The 25,122-nt window shown below is 42.8% G+C and overlaps 1 protein-coding gene across 3 annotated transcripts in view; it reads left to right on the forward strand.

The window, feature by feature from the left end:
- Positions 1–25,122, forward strand: part of HEATR5B (HEAT repeat containing 5B) — a 2,176,461-nt gene that overhangs the window by 520,012 nt on the left and 1,631,327 nt on the right. For all 3 annotated transcript variants that reach the window (XM_044058540.1, XM_044058533.1, XM_044058548.1), the window contains exon 11: positions 2,384–2,495. In XM_044058540.1, the coding sequence (XP_043914475.1) occupies positions 2,384–2,495 (112 nt within the window). The remainder of the gene's footprint in view (positions 1–2,383; positions 2,496–25,122) is intronic.

A 25,122-nucleotide genomic window follows, 5' to 3' on the forward strand; every position in this document is an offset into this window, starting at 1 on the left:
TCTCAGTTGTATTAGTTTTGTTTGTGTGTGCGCGTGTGCGCGCTTATGTATTTATATTTGCGTTTGTTTAGTATTTTTCAGTGAAATGCTCAAAAATCGACATCTATGTGGTTGGCACATTTTGATTGACAAAACAGATGGTTGACAGGTGTGTGAGATTGACAGTCACCAGGTAGAGGATCTTGCCCTTTCCCTGCAGTTTGTACAACCTCAAAGTTAGTATATATAATTAGCAGGGGGTATGGGGATGCAAAGCACTTGTTTTTTGTTTTGCATGCTCCTAGGTGAGCTCTTAAATTTGTGCAGTAACCTGTCAGTGTTTCAGAAGTTGGCATTTCATCTGATCAATGTAAAATACTGTGCACGGGTGCACCCACACACATACACACACACGTGCACACACACATATATGTGTATATATATATATATATATATATATATATATATATATACATACATGTGCAGTGGCACAACTGGTAGCCTAGAAGTACAGGAAATTCTGAATTGAGCAAATATAATACATTTAAGAGAAGTGAAACCTCCAGGTGTTCCTGCAGTTGCATCCTACTGACACCTTTAGGCGTCCGATATTGCTTGTTCATAATTGCATTAATAGTTCAAAAATCATGCCACATGCAAAGTGTTAGAAGTTTTCGTTTTAAAGCTTACACAATTGTAAGTACAACTGTATTGATATTTGACCTCTATTCCAGGTAAAACAATATTAATTGTTCTTAATATTTATTTATTGTCATACATTTCATGTTTTTCTAAGTATCTCAACAACAAAGTACCACAGACAGAACTGCTTAGATTCATATGAAAGCTGTCAGCTTAATGAAGAAAATGCTGCTGATAGTATGTGTGTAACTTGAATGGTTGCTGAGATATTATAAGTTTACAAATTATTATAAACTTAATAGTTAGTGTTTACTATGACTTAAAAAATCCAGTTTAAGACCTATAGCCTAAAGAATACTACCCGTCTAAAAATGGTTTGTACTAATATTTTGAAATGTACACTTCATAGTAACTCGATGGTTCCAGAGATATGAACATTAGTTTGAAATCTGTAGACATAATTCTATCAAAAATCTTAGGCTCCACCCATTGGAAGTTTCAGTACAAACTTCCAGAGGTTTTTTGGAGAGAATGAGATTAAAAAAAAAAAAATCTAATAAAAAAACTCATTCCAAGCAGTGTCTGCATCAGGATGTACCTGTTTTGTTCAAGACATAAAACTGTGAAAAAAATACAGGTTACCTTTGTGTTGGAAACATCTAATGTTAGGGCACAGCTTCTCCGTTGCTCAAACTTGCCTCAGTACATTTTTTCCTTGTAACTTTTTTTATGTCTGTTTTTGGTTTCCTGATGCCTGCCAGCCATCAGCTACCTGTGATCTGCTGACCCATTCACTCCTCTCAAGGTAAGAGCTGATCCTGACCCATTCATTCTATGAGAGGTAAGTGCCAGTCGTAGAACTGTTATGCTGTCAGCCATCAGAACTTTTTCTGTTTTATGGCTTAACAGCTCCCCTGATGACCGATCTGAACACCTTTTTTACCACAGGAGATCCAGCTATGCTGTCTTGCAGCACACACATGCTTCCACACAGCTGCCACAGAAGATCTCTGACTTGCTTGGACCAAGCTCATGTTGTCAGCCTATGGTCCTGTATTTGCCTGCAGGTCTCTACCTACATACAGAATGACCAGTTCCTTTCCCTCAGGATCAGCCACACTCCCACCTGGCTGTTTCAGTGCCATCTTGATTGCTGTCTGGACTTTATCTCTTTTATGCCACAGAGCTGGACTTCTTTTTTTTTCCCATGTTTGTGTGTAGGGTCTATATCACATAGTCAAACTATCATAAGTTCAACTATGTAAATATCGAACCCAGAAGTTCGAAAACTGAAAACTTCGAACACTCAGAACAGCGATTTTTTTTCCCAGGGGAAAAAATCGCTGTTCCGGTACAAAATGTGGAAACACACGAACACCACATACTATTGCTAATGTGGGGGGGCTTCGCCTCCCACACCCCCCCCTACTTAAATATACCAACTCCGAGATCGCACCACACTGGAGGAAATAGCAAAGCCACGGAAACAGCCCACCCAATTCTTTCCCTGGGAAAGAATTCGATGTTCCGCGGCTTCGCTATTTTTACACTTCAAAGTTCCCAGTTCGAAGTTTCAGCATTCGGACATTTGTGCATTCGGACGTATGATATACACCCTATATATATGTTCATGTTTGTCCAAAATATGTTAACTTCAGTGGACACTGTTAGTTTTGGTTCATTTACTGCCATGCAGTCTATTTATGTATGCATCTGTGTGTCTTTCTGTCTTTTAATCTGTTTGTTTGTTTATTTTTTACAGATGGTTGTTAGTATAGCAGAGGATTTACTAAGAACAGCTGCACAAAATAGCAGGTTATCATTACAGCGCACTCAAGCTGGTTGGCTTTTGCTTGGTGCCCTCATGACTTTAGGTAAGTTTTGTGTAATCTCTTTTTAGTGTATTTTTAAGAATAATAGCATGTAATGTATTGTTGAATGTAGACCTGAAATGATTATTTTTGTTAAGAATTTTATGTAATACCTCATTATTGTCTATGAGAGGGTAGGTATCTTCATCAGATTTATATTTAAGGATGTTCATGGGCTCATAGGTTCATAGGAGGTTACTAAGGTAATGGCCCTAAGGCCTTTACAAGATTAGCCATGTAAAAAACCCATGCACCCTAATTGACCATAGTTAGACAGTAGGTGTTAGTAGAGTGATTCTGTGATCAACGTAAAGGACATAGGTGCCACCCCTGGGTGGTCACCCATCCAATTGTCAAGGTTGCTCTTAAATAGGATTGTTGAGAAGCTCTGCTTCACATGAAGTGGGAGCTTATTCCAGTAGAGTGGTAATCTCTGGGAGATATATATGTCTCTCCAGCATGTTTTGTTAATATCACAGGCTAGATTGAGATCCTTGGAGTAGGTGACTCTTGTCCCATTTGATTTGCAGATGTGCATCATTTCCATTAGGGCAGAGTCAGACACTGCTGTGTAGGTTAGGCACAGGTCACCTGTCAGCAGCTTTTATGATACAGAGTTCAGTGACATGGCTTTCAGTCTTTTCATGTAAGTCACATTTTGGAGGCTCTGGATTCTCTTGATTAGAACGCTCTGTGGTATGTCCAGTTGCTGCAGGTGTCTGGTGAGATACATACAGAAGGGAGCATTTTACTCAAGTAGTGGTCTGATAAGGGTCAAGTACAGTGGAGTTATAACCTCCTTAGTCATGGATGCAATGCCCTTATTTATGGGATGCGCAATGTAGAAGGCTTTTCATACCACTATGTACACATGGTTATCGAAGTTTAGACTGCTATCAACCTGTGTTCCCAAGTCTCGCACCACTGGGTTTGAGCATGTCATAATTAGAAGAGGCTACTTCTTTGACAAAGGGAATAATGAGGCATTTTTTTGCATTTAGTTTTAGTTCGTGACTTTGGCATCAGTCATTTGTCAGCATCAGCCTTTTCTGTAATATGTTTACATCACTGGGGGACTCAATGATTGTGTCCAGTTTGCAGCCATCTGCAAACTTGGTAAGCCACAGGCCATCTACTTTTGCCTGAAACTCAAAGAAATTCATTCCAAACAGTAGAGAACCCAACACAGATCCTTGTGGTATCCCACTGGTAGCTGGTCCGCTGGTGGAGGTGGATTCCCAAACTTTGACAGTGTGCATTCTGTCTGTGAGCCAGCTGGCTACCCATCTAGTGACATAAGATAATCCCAGCTGGGAGGGTTTCTCAGTGATCCCTGAGTGAGGGATTGTGTCATAAGCCTTGGCTAAGTCAAGATACACTGTATGTACTGATTTGCCCTCATCCAGGGCTTTGGTGTCTTTCTCAAAGAAGTCCATCAGGTTTAATAAGCAAGGTCTTCCCTTGACAAAACTAAACTGGGGCAGGTCAAGAGTTTGAAGGTCAGCTGTGTCCTTGTTGATAAGGTCCATTATGATTCTTTCCATAGTCTTGCAGATAAGGCTGGTTAGGCTTATGGGTCAATAGTTTCCTGGGTCAATTGATGGACCCCCTTTATGCAAGAGGATTACTGCTCTCCACTCTCTAAAACAAAGCCACTGCTCAGACTTAGGTTAAAAAGAGTGCCAAGTGGTTCCCCTAGGTCTTGTTTTAGACCGTTCACTAAGCAACCTGGGATGTTATCTGGTCCCTTAGAGGCTGTGTTTTTGTCCTTGGAGAGAGTTTGTATGACCTGTTCTTTGGAGATACTGGGTGGAGGACTGGGTTCAGGAATGCTTTGGGGTATGTCTGGTGGGGACAGTCTTGTGACTAGCCTTAGAGGACTTTACAAGATATTTGATTTGCTTGTTCAAGCTGTGAAGGGCATTCTTCCTCTGTTGAGTAACTTCTCTCTTGTTCTTAAATATCAGTTTCTTTCTTTTGTTTTGTAACTTATTTATACTTAAAGTCCACCAGGGCAGCTTGTTTTTTTTTTTTTTTTGGGGAGGACCTGGTTTTAGTCCTGTCATATACAGCTGAGTGTATGCATTTGTTTACTCTTCTGCGTAGGAGTCATTGTTGGCTGTGTTAGTAGGGGCTTTGAAACTTTTTATACCATCACTTAGTAGGCTGTTTGCTTTGGAGAAATTTCTAATTTTTTTTTTGCTCCTGTGGGGGTATCAGGTCTGATCTTCAAATGAATATCAGGTCCTTAATAAGGGCATATCTTTTATATCTGCTCAGCAAGCGGACTTGACTGACAATTGTTGACTTAAAGCTTTTTATTAGAAATGTGATGCTTAAGTTAATGTTGGATAAACAGACTGATGTTACTGTTAATATGCATGTATTTAGAAAGCCCAGTGCATACACACCACAGAAACACCCTGTACTGTAAGTGTTTAGTAGGGTCTGTGAAGGAGAAATGTATGATTTGTTGTGCAGCAGTAGGAGACATGGACTTGTTAATTTGACCAAGGAAGAGAGGGAAGCTTTGAGAACATTGCAGATGGATAGATCAGTAGTCATTAGACCTGCTGGTAAGGGTGGTTCTGTGGTTGTAATGGATAGGGCATTCTGTTTTATGAAGGTGAATGAAATGTTACAGGATAATAGTATGCATAAAGTCATTGAAAATATTACAATAACCTGGATGTCCCAAGAAGTGATAACTTCATTATATGATTGTGTGAGTACTGGCATAATCACTAAAGAATTGTTCCAATATTTTATGGTTGAGAATCCATTAATTCCCATGTTGCAGGGAATGCCAGAAATTCATAAGGGCCCACTGACACCCCCATTTAGACCTCTAGTATCAGGGGGAGGGCGGCTCACCGAGCCACTCTCGATATATATTGAGAAACAGTTGAGACCTGTTTTAGATCAGTATGGGGTAGTATTATGGGACAGTAAACATTTTTTTACAAGATTTATACATTAATCTTAAAGAAAGTGACAATAGAATACCCACAAACATGGTGACATTAGACGTTCAGTCTTTGTTCATTGTATTTCCGAATTTAGAGGGTATGCAGCTGATGAAGGAGTTTCTACAGGTGAACAGCACTTATTCCACTGATAAGATAGACTTTATCTGTTTTTTTTTCTTGAATTTGTATTAGAACATAATGATTTTATTTTATATGGGGTATACTAAGTACAGATTGCTGGCATAGCTATGGACACTTCTTGCGCTAATAGCTATGCCAGCCTAGTGATGGGCCAATGGGAAAGCAATTATGTCATGGGTGATGAACAGTAGAAACACTATATAAGATTGTTTTGTCATTTTGTGGATGATACCTTTATTCTTTGGACTTGAGATCAGGAACAATTAGAAACCTTTTTCAAATATTTACAAAATAATAGCACATTTCTTAAGTTTAGTTTGAACTTCTCCAGAGAGAAAATTGAATTTGTGGATATCGAAGTAGTTCGTAATTCAGATGGGCGGTTTAATACTAAACTGTATAGGAAGGGATGTTAGAATCTCATATTTATATCATACAAGTATGCACCCTCCCATGTTTTTAGAAATGTAGTTAGAGGGCAGGCTATGAGGACATGTAGACTTTATGCCAGGGACTGAGCATCTGATGCTGAGATTCATGAAATTAAATTTGATTTTTTGGGGCCGGGGTACAAGAAGCAAGATGTTGATGAGGCAATAATATTAGCCAAAAGTAAAAGAACTACAAGTGCTAAGCCTTATTTTGCATCTCCCCATAGGGAAATCTCAGTTAGTAGTTATGAAAAGAAGAATGTTACAGTTCCCGTAGTTTATAGCATGGATGTTGATCAAATTAAAAAATGTTATGAGAAATTGGCATATACTAAGCACTGACGAAGGGATCAGTGCGATGGTGGGGGAATCTCGAGGTTTTTGTATAAAAATAAAACATCTCTTAAAAGACTTTGTTACCTTCCGAATAATGATGATATTCATTCTAGATCAGATAATGGTACTACTAGTAAGTGTGGGAAGTGTGCTTTTTGTTGCTATATAAATGAATCAGGGATTTCTGTTTACCCTGACACAGGTATAGTTTATACATATACAGCTGCAGCTAACTGTGAAACCAAGAATTTTATACATCTAGCCAGCTGCACTTGTTGCAGAAATTTTATGTTGGCAAAACAAATAGACAGCTAAGGAAATGCATAAAGGACCATCTTTATTGTGTAAGGAAGGGTCTCAGATATAGTGCCATTGCCAAACATTTGGTAGAAAATGGAGAGTCACATAGATTTACATTTTTAGTTATGGAAACTAATAAAGGGGGCAAGGTTAATTATACAGAATTTGTTGAATTGAGATGGATTTTTAAGTTAAGATCACACTTTGGAGATGGACTCAATGAATATGTATCTATGAAACCTGTTTTGAAAAGAAGAAAGCAAAAAATGTGATTTTTTAATGATTCTCCTGCTCCCTTTCCACTTAAATTATACTGTTGTCTCTTTCAAACCTCCCTTCAATGTCATCTACTGTCACCTCTGATCACTAACATTATTGTTAGAACAAACACTAAACTTGTATAAACACTATATGACTTGTACTTTTAATTATATTCTCTGTATTACTTTTGACTTTATATATATTTTAACTTTTGCGTTTTTTTAAACATATATGCCCTGATTTTGTATTTGTATTTTAAATTATATTTTTATGCTTTTGTATACTGTATATTCCATACTGTACTTATGTTATATTCTGTTAAAGGAAAACTCCAAACACTAGTTTTTTTTTTACCCTTGTAAAATCAGCCTAGCCACCTGCTGTTACAGGAATGCAGAAAAGAATTTTTCAGTCCTATAGATGTTCATCGTGTTACACTGCTGCAGTCGTTACACTTGGGTTATCCTGCCGTCAGGCGGTCCCGCAGTCGGCCTGAGTTCCAAAGTCTTGGTCCGGCATCGGTTGCTGTAGCTTCTTCCCTGACATCAGTGCGCCAGGGGTATATAAGATGCATACGACGCCATTTTCTTCAGTCTTTCTTGCCACGCGGTGCCTGAAGCAGAAGCAGTTCACAAGTGCCGGTCGGCCGACTCCTGAGATTTTCGAAGTCAAATTTCAGATCCGAAGTCTTCAATAAAGCTAAGTACCCCATTGGGGAACCTTTTTTCTTGCCTCAGACCGATGTCAGAAAAAGTTAATAATTGTATTTTTACTGTATTCCATGCCTAGGCCCTGATCACTATGTCACTAGTTGTCGGTTTTGTGCTAGATTTAACAAACGCACCATAAAAAGATGTTTTGATTTTGCTTTGCACTACTTTGGCCGAAGGTTCAATTATACGATGCCGTCGGATCAGCTGACGACCTCAATACCAAAAAACCGCAAAGACAAGGATAAAGACAGGCATCCGAGGTCCAAAACCGACAACGAAACCTCTTCTAGGCCATTCGCCGGTTCTCAGTGAGCCGCTTTCGCAGCCCCTGACACCCACTACCTCAGAGTCACAGGCCGCTTCCAACTCCCACGTGGAGACATCTAGGCCTCTGGAAACTCAAGGTATTGGGCCTACGGAAACTAATCCCTCAGATGGGTCCGGAGCCGCTGAGCAGGCATCGGCTTCTGAGGGTGTTTTCAGACCTTCACAACTTACCATTAAAACAACAGCCAAGACAAAGGTACCATTAAAGACAAAGAAACAAGTACAGCATTCTCCTGGACAGTCCTCCATGCCTAAGAAACAGATGCTTAAAATGGCCGAAGACCTCATTACTCTAATCAGGGGTTCCCATCCCCCTCCTGAAAAATGGCCTAGGCAGGATACAGACTATGACTCCTCTGATCAGGTTTCCATTTCCTCTAATTCCTCTTCAGACCAGGGATACTCTCTACCCCCCCCCCCCTGTGAGGACTCTGATGCTGAAGAATCTATCCCTTCAGCCTCTCCTCCTAAGGATTATTCTTGTGGGGAAACTTTACATACCATGAGGGAGCATTTCCAATGGGAAAGTCAGGATTGCTCAGAATCCAAGAAAAGGCTCAGGGATTTCCTCTTATTGCCTCAACACAGGCCCCTGACTATTCCGCCTGTACTAGATATTGTAGATGATGTGTTCTCTGAATCCAGTTTATCTCCTGACTCTTTGCCCCCTGCTCCAGCCAAGCCAGACAGGTATTATAGAGTCCCTGACTCTCACAAGTTTCTTTACAGAAACCCTTCTGCTGATGCAGAAACTATTTCCCAGGGTCCAAAAGGGGTTAAGGCTTCCATTGCAAAAAATCCAGTACCCTCTGACAGAGATTCCAGAGCTTTGGATAGATGGGGGAAGAAAGTATACACTTCCGCAACTTTAGCAGTAAGAGCTTTAAATTGCCAGTTTCACATGCTTAAGTACCAACAATATTTAATGGCTCAGTTAAAACAGAAAATGCTTGCAAGCTCAGAAGCTCCTGATTGTAAAGAAATGCAGGATTTAGTGCATGCAGTTGAACAGGTGGGAAAACATACTCTGCAGTGTGGTTTTGATTCTTTAGAGGCCTCTTGTAGAGCCGCAGTTACAGGTTCTGTGATTCGAAGACATGCTTGGTTAAAAGAACAAAGTTTACCTGGTCATGTTAAGGCAAAATTATTGGATGCTCCTTTACAGCATGATACTTTGTTTGGTGGTGAGGCAGAAGAGGTGTTAAAGAAAATGGAGGATAAAGCTAAATCTATGCAAACAGTCAAGGATTTCTTACAGGTAAAGCCACCTCGGTTTAGCAGAAATTGGCCAACAAAGAATTGGTCCTTTCCAGTGTCAGACCGGCCACAGAGAGGCAGATAAAGACGCCCAAGAGGCAGATCTCAACCCCAAGGCTCAAGCAGACAACGACAGTGGGGCACCTCAACCCCAAAAGGTGTTGAGGACAAGTCTCAACCTTACAGGAAACAATCACAATGACTTTCCCCTTCGTACGCCAAGCACATCCCCTTAGGGGGAAAACTAGCACTTTTTTCTCAAAACTGGCAAACTATCACCCAAGACAAATGGGTTCTGAATATTGTGTCTCAAGGTTACAGATTCCACTTTGATACTTTACCAAGGCTAAAAGGAATGCCAGACCTACCACAAAATCAATGGACAGAGGCACAAAAACAAATTTCAGCCCTCATGGACATGAGAGTTATTCAAAAAGTACCACAACAGGAACAAGGATAAGGATTTTACTCAAGACTCTTCCTGGTCCCCAGAAAGGACAAGGCCTGGAGGCCCATACTAGACCTTTCAATTCTGAATACTTACCTGGATATTCCGAAATTCAAAATGTTGACATTACAGCAGCTTCTACCCATGCTGGGCAAGAAGGCTTGGCTTGTTACTCTGGACCTCAAAGAAGCATACCTGCATGTCACTATCAGACAAAATTGCAGAAGATACCTCAGATTCAAAGCTGGTACAATGCACTACCAATTCTCTGCACTGCCCTTTGGCTTATCTACTGCGCCCAGGGTCTTCACAAAGTGCCTGGCACCAGTAATTGCATTTTGCAGACAAAAAGGAATTCAAATATATCCATACCAGGACGACTGCCTTATTTAAGCAGAGACAAAGGACAATGTTAAGTTGTCATTCTCGCCTTCATTCTTGCTGGATGGGTTCGGAGCCGACCCTCGGCTCCGACTCGGCCTATACTATAGCTTGAGAGCTATTTTTACCGGCACGAGGCAGCCTTATAACCCACAATACCATGTGCTAACTCCCCAGATCTCGTTTGCCGCTTCGCTGCAAGGTTGCCTTTTTTTACAGGCTCAGGTCAGTAAAGAGATTTATTCTATTAAACTAAATTTTCAGGTAGTTTTTCCAGTTAGTTACCCTTGTTTAGGTCCCTACTAATTGCCTTTATTCATACAACCCTTGTTATAGCCCTTCTTCCCTTCTTTAGTTATTTTTTATCTTTGGGCCTACGGGCTTTACCTTAGTTTCCCCACCCCTTACAGTGTCTGTGTGTGTGGGTTTAGTCAGTTCCCTTAATTTTTTTTTAATTTTAAGTTGTGTGTGTGTGGACTGACTGTGTTTACTGTGCTTAGGAATATGTCCAAAGACACTAAGGTCTCGGGATTCAAGAAGTGTGACTCGTGCTGTCAGAAAATGTCTCTGACAGACGGTCACACTTCTTGTGTCTATTGCTTGGGGCCTTTACACCTGCAGGACTCTTGTTCCGTCTGTCACAGGTTTAGTTCAAGAGTCCTGCAGGAGAGGCGTAATAAGCTCATCCTAAGGGGCTTGTTAAAGCCCGATGACTCCCCGTCCAAGTCTGGCTCGGAGAAGTCTTCAAAAACCGCCAAACCCTCAGCTCCAGCTTCTGAGTCGAGGGCTGGCGTTATCGAGATGGCTCCGACATCGGTTCCATCCGGATCCGAGGCGGGCAAAGTGGTATCCGCTCTGAAACCAGCATCGGAGCCGACCCCAGCGCGCAAGTGCTCTAGATCCCCCTCGCTAGATTCCGTCCGATCGGCTCCGAGGTCCCCTTTCCTATCGGAGCGGAGTCATAGGACTCACTTATCTAGGTCATCCAGGCTGTCCGACCACGACATCGAGAGGGTGGTCAGTAGGCTCATGAAATCTCAGGCACTAGCCCAAATGCTCCAGAGTCCATCTCACCAGGCTGTGGCTCCTTCGGTACTGCTATCGATTCCTCCTCCGACTCACCTCTCGAGTTCGGACCCGGAGTTTGTCGGAACCGTAACCTTACCCACGTCGGAGCCGATACTCCCACCTTCGGCTCCGGTGTCGTTGGCTCCGACCTCTTCATTGGTTCCGTCCGTGGAGAGGTCCGGACTCTGGGACTCCATTGTCGGCTCCGAGGGGGCGAGTGACATCGGACCCTTGTCCGACCCCGCTCTCCCTCTCGGAGCTTCGACTCTGGTTAGTTCGGCCCCGACATCATTCTCGGAGCCTTCTCTGTCGGTGCCGGGGGCGGTTCCGGTCTCTTCGGATCCGGGACTTCCTTTGTTATCTGATAGGGGAGCCTTCAAGGTGATGAGGAGCGTGCTGGACCCAGTGTCCACTCCAAGGTTAAGTTCTGCAGCTCCTCCCTCTACAGTGCCTGTTACGGTCTCTGGCCATCCTCCTACATCTGACAGCAGAGATCCAAAGCGTAGGGTACCCACCTTGGGTGTCTCCTCCTCTTCCGAGGGCTCCCCTGAAGTTTCAGGGGAACCCCCTAGGAAAAGAAAGTGCAAGAGGAAGCACATAGACTCCCCCGAGTCTGTCACGTCGGACACCGACTTGGATGAGTCGGAGGGTTCCCCCAGATCCCCCTCTGAGGATGTCTCTTTTTCAGACATCCTAGAGATCCTAAAATAGAGGGGAAATTGGTCCACTCTCAAACCTTCCGAGGACGAGTTGGTTTACCTTGACGCTTTTGGATCTCGCCCTTCCACCTCCTGGGTGTCTCCCCCTTTCGACCCACTAATGGAGGTAGTGGCTAGAAAGGCATGGGCAGCTCCTGATTCAATGGAACCTACCCCCAGGAGGCCTTCTAAATTTATTTCTGCACCAAAGGATAAATCCTTTCTCACCAAAGGCGTTTCACTTGATGCTATGGTGGTAGCAGCAGCCACTAAGAAGGAATTGGCTGATCCTTCTGTACCTGTTCATCCTCCTAACAGAGTCCAGGACCATGGACAAGTACGGCAAGCGGACATTTGCTTCAGTGACCTTTACTATGCGATCGCTGAACTATTTATGTCATTTCACCCACCTTCAGAGAGACTTGCTTAAAGAGCTGGGTGAAACGGTACAGGATCCTTCTGCTGTGGGGTATCAGGACAAGATAAACTCCCAGCTGGCCACCCTGAACTCCATTGTTAACTCCTCCATGCGGCTTATCTCTTACGCAGCCGATGGCATGAGTAGGGCCGCTGGCACAGGTGTTGAGTTGAGACGTCACGCTTGGATGCGACTCTGTAACTTTGCTGATCCCTTCAAGGCGTCCTTCACCAACACCCCCTTTGATGGTTCAGAATTGTTTGGACCTCAGGTAAAGAATACCCTCACCAGATGCGAGCAAGATGGTAAGACTCTCTCTGCCATGGGAGTCCATTTTTTCACACCTTCTAGACCTTATCCTAAGGGACAGAGGGGTGGAAAGATGTGGTTCCGCAAACCTCAGGGAGTCACGTCTGGCGCACGTGGTGAATTTCCCCCCAGAAGCAGAGGGGGGAATAATAACAGACGCCGCCCCAGGGGCAGAGGGGGTCCACAGAACCAGGGTTCCAGGGAATCTTTCCCTGACCAACCCTTTCAGCATCCCTGAGAAGCTGCCCGACTGTCCGCCTTCGGAGGCAGTCGGGGGAAGATTATCTCTGTACCAGGAAGCCTGGCAATCCCTCTCCCAAGACACATGGGTACAGAAGATCATATCCGAGGGTTACAAAATTCCCTTCACTTCCCCTCCGGTACAATCGCCAAGACCCCTACCAGACGTACCACCCGCACAAAGGGGTCAGGCTCAGCTAGAAATAAAAAGGCTGTTAGAAAAAAGAGTCATCCAGGCAGTCCCAGCAGATCAGCTAGGATCCGGAATCTACTCCACATTCTTTTTGGTACCAAAAAAGACTGGAGACTGGAGACCCATTTTGGACCTCAGCAGATTGAACTACTCTGTACAAAAGACAAAATTTCGGATGGTAACACTGCAGTCCATTCTACCCTTTTTGGGCAGAGACAACTGGATGTGCTCCTTAGACCTCCAGGACACGTACTATCATATAAAGATACACGGGCGCTCCAGGAGGTTTCTCCGCTTCCGGCTGGGAGCCAGTCATTATCAATTCAGAACCCTGCCCTTTGGTCTCACCACAGCACCCCGGGTGTTCACCAAAGGTTTGGCAGTGGTCATGGCTCACCTGAGACAAAAAGGATTCCAGGTGTTTCCATATCTAGACGACTGGCTCATTTCCGCTACCACCAAGCAGCATCTTATAATGGCCAGGGATTACACTATTCAACTTTGCAACACTCTAGATATTTCTATAAATTTTGCAAAGTCCTCCTTGTCGCCTTGTCAATGTATAAACTTTATAGGCGCCGTATTAAACACCTCAGAAATGTCTGCAACACTACCACCTCAGAGAGTGACAGACATAAGGCGGAATGTTCAGTCCCTGTTTCAGCCCAACAGAGTTCAAGTCAAACTAGTATTGAAAGCGTTAGGCCTCATGGCAGCGGCGATTCTTCTACTCCCATTAGCCTGCTTCCACATGAGGCTCCTTCAGTGGATGCTGTTTTCTCAGTGGTCCTTTCAACAGCTACCAATGACTCACAACATTTTGATAACCCCATCTTGCAAGAATCATCTCTCCTGGTGGATGGTTTCCCCTCAACTTTTTCAGGGCAGACCCTTTGTCCCCCCAGCAGTTGCCACGGTGACAACGGATGCCTCCCTGATCGGGTGGGGGGGGCATTATCAGGGCAGGACGGTCCAGGGCACATGGCAGCAATCAGAACGCCACCTGCACATAAATGTCCTGGAGTTGAGGGTGGTGCTTTTGACGTTGCAAGCCCTTCAGAGCTCTCTTCCCACAGGGACTATAGCAATTCAAACGGACAATATGTCTGTGGTGTGGTACATAAACAAGCAGGGCGGAACAAAGTCCTACCCCCTTTGTCGAGAAGCACTCAGACTTTGGCAATGGGCGATTTCCTCTCAGCAGTTTCTGATAGCAACGCACATCCCTGGGAAGTCCAACGTCATAGCGGACAGATTGAGCAGAACTATCCTCATGCCTCACGAGTGGTCTCTAAATCAAGCGGTAGCAGACAGAATATTTCAGAAGTGGGGCCAGCCTTGCTGCGATCTTTTCACAACTCCTCAAAACAGCAAGTGCCTCGACTTCTTCACACTTTTTCCTCTACCAGGCCATCCCCCCAGAGATACTCTTGTTCACGATTGGCCCCGGGGTCTTCTATATGCCTTTCCTCCCTTACCATTGATCCCCCAATTAATTCAGAAAGCAACCGCATTGAGATCCAAAATGATCCTCATTGCCCCGTTTTGGCCTCGACAAGTATGGTTTCCGTTCCTGCACAGTTACCTACTGGAACAGCCTTGGCATCTGGAACCCCTTCCGGATCTGTTGACCCATCTCACGGGCAAGCTGCATCAGTCTCTTCATTCCCTCAACCTCACAGCTTGGTTGCTCCACTTCCAGCCATAGCCAGGCTTCCCATTATTTCTCTTCCTGTTCGTGATATCATTCTGGCTTCCCATAAGTCCAATACTAGGAAGACATATGCGAGTAAATGGAAGCGTTTTTCACACTGGGCACAAACTAGGTCCCTAGATCCTTTCCATGCACCCATTCATAAGGTTCTAGACTTTCTGGCGGAGCTTTTTCATTCTGGGTCATCGTCGGCCACTATCAGGGTACAATTAGCGGCCATTGCTAATTTTTATGTTGGGCTCTCAGAAACAAATATTATGTCCCACAAACTCTGTAAAGCCTTCCTCAAAAGGGCATCTTTTTGCTTAGACCATAAGATCCACCTCCACAATGGGATTTGAATTTAGTTCTAACCTCATTGATTCTGCCTCCTTTTGAACCTGCAGCTTCTTGCTCCCTCAAGCTTCTTTCTTGGAAAACTCTGTTTTTAGTAGCCATAACATCTGCCAGAAGGGTATCGGAACTTCAAGCCTTGTCTGTCCGTCCCCCTTATTTGGTCTTTCACAAAGACAGGGTAACTCTCAGTACAAACCCTCCCTTCCTACCGAAAGTGTCCTCGGAAGCAAACCTAAACCACTCCATTGACTTGCCTGTCTTCTTCCCAGACTATGCCAACAGGGCTGAACAGAAATTACATTCATTAGATGTTCATCGCCAATTACAGTATTATCTAGACAGGACAAAACAACTCAGAAAGTCAGACCAGCTCTTTCTCTCTTATGCTGCAGGAAAGAAAGGGCTTCCGGTATCGAAGGTTACTCTTTCCAGATGGTTGACATCTATTGTTATCTTTGTCTATGAGTTGAGACACAGGCAACTTCCCTCTAGGCCTAAGGCTCATTCATCCAGGGCACTATCAACATCAACGGCATTTCAAGCAATGTTATCACTAGATTCCATATGTGCAGCAGCTACATGGGCTTCCAAACATACCTTTATTGCCCATTACAAACTTGATATAGCCTCCAGAAATAGAGCTGACTTTGGTTCCACTGTACTCAGGAGTCTGTTCCATTGAGCCACCCAGGACTAAGATGCTAGGGACGCTGTCCCATCCAGCAAGAATGAAGGCGAGAATGATAACTTAACATTAAGAAGTTATGTTCTTACCATAACGTTCCATGTTAGTTGTCTTCTTCTTGCCTTCTTTCTTGCGTCCCTCCCTCCTGCCCCCTAGCCTGGATAGACTTGAGGTCTCTGAGTCCTTCCATTTCTGGAGATACAACATGTTATGGTTTCCCCATATCCTTAGTGTTACTAGCAGGGAGCCCGTACTTGCAAATGAGGATTATGATATTATTTTTATACTATGTCTTAGCTTCCAAACGAGATCTGGGGAGTTAGCGCATGGTATTGTGGGTTATAGGGCTGCCTCAAGCCGGTAAAAATAGCTCTCGAGCTATAGTATAGGCCGAGTCAGAGCCGAGGGTCGGCTCCGAACCCATCCAGCAAGAAAGAAGGCGAGAAGAAGACAACTAACATGGAACGTTATGGTAAGACATAACTTCTTATTCTTCTACAGCATCTGGCATCTGTAAAAAGGTTGCTAATTTCTCTAGAGTACACAGTAAACGAAAAGAAGTCAAAACTAGTGCCCTCGCAACAGATTATATTCCTGGGTGCCAGCTTAAATACAACGGCCCAGATGGCTTACCTCACGCCAGACAAACAAGTTCAACTAACCCAATATTTTCAATTACTGGCAAGAAAGTCCCATCTCCCTGCAAGACAAATTCTGCAGGCCCTGGGATTCATGGCATCCTGCATACTACTAATACCATATGCCAGACTGCATATGAGGAAATTACAATGGTACCTGAAAAGTGTTTGGACTCAACACTCTCACAGTTTAGAAGCAGTAATACCAATGATTCCCTGCCTACAACAGGAGTTTCGATGGTGGGCACAGGCATGTCACCTAAACAAGGGTCAGCCTTTTACCTAACCCACAGCCAGGCAAACTGTAACAACAGATGCTTCGAATTACGCCTGTGGAGCACACATGGCAGGAAAATGCATTCAGGGCAAGTGGACCACAGACCAGATGCATCTTCACATCAATCAAAAAGAGATGTTGGCTGTTCAAAATGCCCTAACAGCTTTCAAGGACCTTCTACATACAGGACAATTATTACTAAAGACAGACAACACCACAGTAATGTGGTACATAAACAAGCAAGGGGGCACTCATTCTTATCCCCTATGCAGGCAAGCCATGACCTTGTGGAACACAGCTCTAACGTATTAAGTTCACCTGCAAGCACAATTCCTGCCAGGAAAGAAAAATACTCTGGCAAACGATCTAAGCAGAAATGTCATGGACCCTCACGAATGGAAATTGAATCCACAAATCTTCAGCATGGTAACGCAAAAATGGGGATGCCCAGACATAGATCTTTTTGCCTCCCCACTGAATTGCCAACTACAAAAATTCTGCACAAGGACTTATCACAAACAAGCATGGAAAGTGGATGCTCTTCTGTTCAGCTGGAAAAACCTAAAAGTTTATGCCTTCCCGCCACTGCCTCTCCTTTCAAAGGTACTCCTAAAAGCCAGAAAAGAAAAACCACAGATGATCCTGATTGCTCCAGACTGGCCACGCCAGCACTGGTACCCTATCTTAAGGAACTTGGCTCAAGGCCCACCATGGATTTTGCCTCAAATTCCACACCTTCCGACTCAACAAAACAATCAGATCCTGCACGGTCAACTCAAAACCCTAAACCTGGCTGCATGGCAGATACATTAGTCAAACAGGCAACACCTCTCTCTAAAGCTGTTTTGGATGTCATTTTGGAGGCCAGGAGGCCTAGCACCAGGAAAGCTTACTCAGAAAAATGGAAGAGATTCTGCGCCTGGAACCAGGCTCAAAGCCTTGACTCTCTTGTTCCAAACATTCCTCAGATTTTACAATACTTAACTGAGATGCTGGACAGAGGCCTATCCTTCTCATCAGTTAAGATCCACACCTCTGCCATTTCAGCACATTACAACACGGATCCTCCTGTATTCTCTCATCCCTTGCTAAAGCAGTACCTCAGAGGGGCTAAAAACATAAGACCACCCCGGAGAGCACCAACACCAACTTGGGACCTCAGTTTCATTTTGGAAAAACTGACCCTACCACCTTTTGAGCCAGCCAATACAGCCGATCTAAATTTTTTATCATGGAAAACAGCTCTGCTCCTGGCAATAACTTCAGCACGAAGAGTCTCAGAGTTACAGGCATTAATGGCAGTGGAACCTTTTATATTTTTTCATCAGGACAGGGTATCTTTAAGGATAAACCCAACCTTTATGCCAAAGGTGGAATCTAGTGTGGCTCTTAACCAAACCATCCATTTGCCAACTTTTTATCCATACCCCCAGAATAAAGGGGAGAAACTTCTGCATTCTTTGGACATACACAGGCAGCTATGCTTCTACTTGGACAAAACAAAGGCTTTCAGGAAAACTGAGCAACTGTTTGTAGCATATGCTGCAGGATCACAGGGCAAGGCTATCTCAAAGCAGACTATATCCAAATGGATAGGACACTATATTCAGTACTGCTACACACAGCATGGAAAATCAGTCCCAAATAACATTAGGCCACATTCCACCAGGGCAACAGCCTTTCTCAGAGGAGTACCTACCAAGGAAATTTTGGAGGCTGCAACGTGGAGTTCAGTGCACACCTTTACCAAGCATTACCACCTGCCTCTTTACTCTAAATCCAGAGCAGGATTTTCCACTGCAGTTCTGCAGGGCCTCATAGCCAATCCTAACTCTTTATAGACCAGCCACCCAACCTCAGCTTTGGGATTCTACCCAAGTGTAATGACTGCAGCAGTGTAACACGATGAACATAGTACAGTTTTGTACCTACCATAAGTGTAGATGTTTGAGTGTTCACACTGCTGCAGTCCAGGTTACCCTCCCTCCATCCCCTCTGAACTAGCTGGACTTATCTATACCTTTCTATCCTATACAACCTTTGGGGTGTATTTGCTGGTAACTGAAGGTATTGTTTTTATTGTATATGTATATTTTTAATTAGCAATATGTATTGCCTACCTGCTTGGGGGCACCTAACATCTTGGGAAAGAAAACTGAAGAAAATGGCGTCGGATGCATCTTATATACCCCTGGCGCACTGACGTCAGGGAAGAAGCAACAGCAACCGACGCCGGACCAAGACTTTGGAACTCAGACCGACTGCGGGACCGCCTGATGGCAGGATAACCCAAGTGTAATGACTGCAGCAGTGTGAACACTCGAACATCTACATTTATGGTAGGTACAAAACTGTAATTTCTCCCCTACCTAAGCGTAGTGCAGGGAGGGCCATCCCCCATTCTTTTGTATCACATCCTTTCTGGTGGCATTTGTCTCCACCTTCATGACGTACCTTCAACACAGTCAAATCAGTAGTTCCCTGTCCTGATGTTCCACCCACACTGTGACATAGACATTCAGGGCTAGCCCAGTAAACAGCTGCTGAAAATTAACACGTTGTTGTGGAACTGTATTACCGACCACAGTTTCCTTCAGGACTGAAAACATTATCGGAGCAAGTATTTCCTTTAGTGAAACTGCAGCCAAAGTGTTTGAAAACTAACAACACCTACACTGTTTCGGTAAGGTGATAGTAATGTTTTACTGCATACAGATCTGTGCCTCTAGTTGTACCGCAAGTGTAGCTGAACTTTTTTCTTTAAAGTGTTACCACAGTTGGTCTCATACTTCGCAACTTCTTATTTATTTTATTTTTATTTATGTTACATTTGTGGACCGGGCTAGTCCAACTGGATACATGTCCATTTTCAATAGATGCCCGGGGAGAAAAGCTCCAGAAAAAAACGTACAGAAAAATTAAAAGTAATATAAGTCTACAAAAGGCATCAACATACAATATTACAACATTCAGTTAAAGTTTACATAAAAAAATTGTAAAATTGAATTAAATAGTCAAATATGGAAAATAGTACTCAAGACTTATAAGCATTAGTATTTAAGTAAAAAAGGTTAGTTTATAGAGTGTAGAATATAGAGGTTTATAGGTAGGAATATAGTGGTTCTAGAGTGTAACAGTCAGTGAAGGATAACAGTTAGGCAGGGTTGGTACAAGAGCATAACCAGTGGTCGGTGAGAAAAAAATTTAGATTAGTTTTGAATTGTGGGAGAGAGGTCTGAGAAGTAAGATCATGTGGTAAGTTGATTCCATACGTTACCAACAGAGTTAGAGAACAAGGAGTCACCTGCTAGGTTCTTTTGATAAAGGTAGTATGAATCCACATTTTGTTTGAGGAGCGTAGATTCTTCAGGCTATTATATGGTATGATTAGGGCAGAAAGTATTGGAGTGTTGCTGGGCTGGTATAGGGCTTTATGGGCTATTTTAAGTTGGTTAAATCGTAGCTGGTTAAGGAGTTCAAGCCAGCCCAGTTGTTTTAGATTCAGACAGTGATGAGTCCTGAGGTGAATTTGTAGCAAATCTAGCAATATTGTTATATGATATGGCTAGTTTGTTGAGATTATTTTTAGAAAGGTTAGTATATATGGGGGAAGCATAGAATAGGGTAGAGATTAAGTGGGTTTTAGCTATTGCGGTCCTGGCTTCAGGTGTAAGGAAAGGTTTAATTCTATAAAGGGATCCTAGTTTTCTGTTAATTGATTTTATTGTAGTATTTATGTGGGTGTCATAGTTTAGGTGATTATCAATTGTAATTCCTAGGAGTTTGGTGGTGGGGTCGGGAGATATAAGGGTGCCGTTATTGGCTGTAAGAGTGAAGTGTAGAGAGGTAGACATTTGGGTAGGTGTAAAGAGCAAAAGTTTGTTTTTTTTCGTATTAAGGAGAAGACAACAGTTAGAGAACCATTGTTCTACAGTGCTGAAAGCTTTTTGTGTAAGGGAATGAAGTTCGGTTTGGGATGTGGCTGAACAAATTACAGTAGAGTCATCTGCATATTGAATGCAGGTGGAGAGTGGAGTGGATAGATGGAGGTCATTTATAAAAATGGAAAACAGTAGAGGGCCTAATATGGAACCCTGAGGGACACCTAGAGAGATGGGGAGGAGATTCGAAAGATGATTTTGCCAGAGAACTGCCTGTTGTCTGTTTTCAAGGTAGGATGTAAAGTAGTTCATAGGTAGGCTGTCAAGTGAGAGGGACTTCAGTAGGTGTAGGAGGAGTCGGTGGTTAACCATGTCGAAGGCTTTTGATAGGTCAACAAAGAAAGCAGAAGAAAGCATATTATTGTTGCGATTTTTGTTGATACAGTTAGTGAAGGATAGCAAGGCTGTGGTGGTACTATGGAATGGGCGGAAACCATGTTGACAGTTAGCTAGTAGATTGTGATGGAGAAGGTGGTTAAGTAATTGTTTGTGGATACATTTCTCCATTATTTTAGCAAGTGGAGAGAGTAGAGCTATGGGGCGAAAGTTGGAGAAATCATTGGAGTTTCCACCTTTGTGAAGAGGAATTATGTAAGAAATTTTCCAGATAGATGGGATAGTGCTTTCTTTTATGGTTCTATTGATCAATATGGAGATGGGATAAGCAATAGCCTTAGGTCCTTTTTGCATGTTCTTGGAGCAAGAAATCTGGATAAAGACTCAACATAGGGGCATTGTTTAAATATTGCTGTTACAAACTTAGAAAGGTGATAGAATAACAGTTTTTGTACTAGCATATATTTTCTGAAGGGTGGTGCTGCGGTAGCGTTGTCGCCTCACAGTAAGAAGTTGTCCTGTTCGATTGTCAGCTAAAGCGTCTTCTGTGTGAAGACATGCGTGAATGGGCGTACCTTCGTTGAAGGTTGTGCGTCTGCCCTGGCAAGTTGGTACGTAAAAATCTACTGTCAATCATTAGCGGACCGGCGTTCCGCTGTGGCGACCCCTAACCGGGAAAAGCCAAAAGATACAACAACAGGATGCCTGAATGAAGCTAGAAAATAATGGCAGACATTTGACAGTCTTTAATCATTTCCCCCCCGATTTACCAGAAAACCAATTTTTTTTTTTTTTTTTTGGATCACGGGCGCAAGAAATATGAGCCATAAATCAAGGCATTTGTGTGAAAATCTGTACAGTTGAAAGTATTCTGGGCATGCTTTGGTGTGCGTATGTATGCGTATGATTGGGTTTCTGCTGCTGATTGCATGTGGGTTAGTGAATGCATGGATGAAAGCATAATGTCTGTGTGTGTGAATGTTGAACAGACTGTGTGTGTGTGTGTGTGTGTGTGTGTGTGTGTGTGTGTGTGTATGTATGTGTGTGTGTGTGTGTGTGTATGTATGTATGTGTGTGTATGTGTATGTGTATGAAAGGGTTAGCATTGCCTGAGAGAATGAGCAGTGAATGTGTGAAAGCAAAATGTGTGAGTGAATACAGAAGAGAGCATTAGCGATGCATGAGAGAATGAATGAACAGTGCGTGTGTGAAAGCAGAATATCTTTGTGTGTGAATGCAGAAGGGACTGTGTATGCGTGTGCATGAGATGGTTCCCCTTTATAATCGCAAAATACTGAAATCTCGAATTTCAGTATTTCTTGACCATAAAGGTGAATTTTTAAAATGTCGAAAGTGCATAATCGCGAATTTGAATATTTCAAATTCGCAGTTATGGTTTTACGTTATGTGACGTGCACTATTTGGTTTGGATGTTTGGCATAGTGCATGGATTTACATGGTATCTCAGGTATGTGAGTGTTTTGTAAGGGTTTTGAGTGGGAGTTTGAGTGTATGTGAGATTGTTTGTAAGTTGTATGTGTGGGTTAGGGTAGGAAGGTGAACCTATGAGTGTGTAATTGTTGGATGTGTTGGGGTGTGTGTGTGTGTGTGTGTGTGTGTGTGTGTGTGTGTGTGTGTGTGTGTGTGTGTGTGTGTGTGGGACTGTTGAATGTCTGGGTATGAGTGCACTGTCTTTTACTGTTTGTGAGATCTCGGAGTTAGTATATATAATATGGGGGCAGCTCCCCCACATTGGGGGTGCAGGGAGACTTGCCCCCCTGCTTATGTGTAGTGTAGGTATGTGGATGTGTGGTGTTTTGTTTTTGTGTGTTCATATGTTTTGTAGTGTGGGTGTTGTGGTGTATGTGTGGTGTGGTGTATGCTGTGTGTTCAGGATTTCCAGTTTCAGGATTGTGAAGGTTCGGCATTTGAAGATTTTACCTTTATGGTCGCAAAATACTGAAATTCGAGATTTCAGTATTCTGCGATTATAAAGGGGAACCGTATGAGAGAGCGTTAGCAATGCATGAGAGAATGAATGAACTGTGTGTGTGTGCAAGCAGAATATCTGTGTGTGTGAATGCAGAAGAGACTGTGTATGCATGTGTATGAGAGAGCGTTAGCGATGCTTGAGAGAATGAATGAACAGTGCATGTGTGCAAGCAGAGTATCTGTATGTGTAAATGCAGAAGAGACCGTGTATGCGTATGTATGAGAGAGCATTAGTGATGCATGAAAGAATGAATGAACAGTACGTGTGTGCAAGCAGAATATCTGTGTGTGAGTGCAGAAGAGACTGTGTATGCCCATGTATCTGAGAGTTAGCGATGAATGTCTGACTATGCGAATGCAGAAGAGACTGTGTGTGTGTTTGCCACATCATTTTCGATGAATGAGAGAATGAACAAGTCCCTGTGTGAAAGCAGAATGTCTCAGTGCATCAACAAAGAAGAGACTGTGTATGCATGTATATGAGAGACAGGTGTGTCTGTCATGTATCTGGCCATTTGATTTGTGTGCCATAAAAAGGAACATCGTTTTTTTTTTTCTTTTTCTTTTTTTTTTGAGTTTAATTGAACAGCTGGGGGGTATAGATTTAACTGTAATAAGCTAATCCGTTACAAGCTATCGATCGGCTTGTTACAGTGAAGTGCTCTTTTTCTTTATTTTCTTTTTTTCTTTTTGGGCTCTTGTTGAGGGGGTAGGGTGCTGCTTCATAATAATGGCCAATAATCATACCTCGCAACTGCCCATGTTTTTCAGGGATGTCCGTCCCTGATTTTGATTCAGATTTTAACTCTGTCTGAAAGCCGAATGTCTGCATGTGTCTGTGTGTATGAGAGATGGGGGCTGTGACATGCATCTGGCCATCTGTTGAGTGTGCCAGAAAACGGAACATTACTTTATTTTATTTATTTATTTTTTTGGTATTCTTTTTAGTCTTTAGCATTTCCCACTGCAACTAAGAGCAGCGGGCTATAGATCTAACTGTAATAAGCTGATTCTATCAATCGGCTTATTACAGTAAAGTCTTTTTTTTTTTTTTTTTTTGGGAGGGCTGTTGCTGAGGAGGTGTGGTGCTGGATCATAGCCATACGTTTCAACTTCTTAGAACCAAAAATCTGGACAATGCCACAAATAATGGGGGGACAAATGTCCAAAAATAGGGGCACTTTTTTAGTTATTGCTCTTACAAACTTAGAAAGTTGATAGAATAACAGGTTGCATAACTCTCAACCTCTTAGCATAAAAAATCTGAATAAAGCCCCAGAAATAGGGACAATTTTTAAATATTGCTCTTATAAACTTAAACATCTGTCATGATTTAGTGAATTCAGTCCTCAATGATTTTCCACAAAAATTAAGAAGACCATAACTTTGAGGAGGAACAGATTAAAAAATATGAGGCACAAATATGGATTTTCTGCAAAAATCTGGATATTTGCGAGGTAGGAATTTAGCATGAATTGTCTAAAGGTTATGAAGTCTGAAACTTAATTCTCTAGCCTTTATTTTTTCCTTTGACTTCACTGAATTACCAACTGTTTGCCAAAAAAAACACACAAGTTTAACAGAAACAGACCAAAGATATGAGGCAAAAATCTGGACATTGTGAAAATCTGTACAGTTCAGAGGTATGATTCATAGAACTGCCCATATTTTTCTAACTTGCAACTTTTGCCCCCAGTTTGCCAGTAAACAACTATATACAACACAGAACAAAAAATTTGCCCTAAATCTGGATGTTCCGGCAAAAAAATGTATAGTTGAGTGGTATGCCAGGCGTGGTTTGGTTTGTGTATGTATGTGTATGAGTGTGTTTCTCGTTCTGATTGCATGTGGGTTCCTGAATGCGTGCGTGAAGGCAAAATGTCTGTGTGTGAATTCAGAAGAGACAATGTATGCATGTGTGAGAAAGACAGATAGTGATGCATGACAGAATGAACAGTGTGTGTGTGTGTGTGTGTGTGTGTGTGTGTGTGTGTTTGTGTGTGTCTAAGCAGAATGTCTGTGTGTGTGAATGCACAAGAAACTGTGTTAGGCGTGTTTATGAGACAGCGATGACTGTCTGTGTGTGAATGCAGAAGAGAATGTGCGTGTGTGTATGACAGAGAGTTAGCAATGCATGAGAGAATGAACTTTGTGTGAATGCACAATGTCTGAGTGTGTCAATGCAGAAGATAGTGTGTGTGTGTTTGTGTGTGTGTTTATG

The sequence above is a fragment of the Protopterus annectens genome, chromosome 1.part2, assembly GCF_019279795.1.
Source record: "Protopterus annectens isolate FY-2018-M chromosome 1.part2, PAN1.0, whole genome shotgun sequence".
In the NCBI taxonomy this organism is placed as follows: Eukaryota; Metazoa; Chordata; order Ceratodontiformes; family Protopteridae; genus Protopterus; species Protopterus annectens.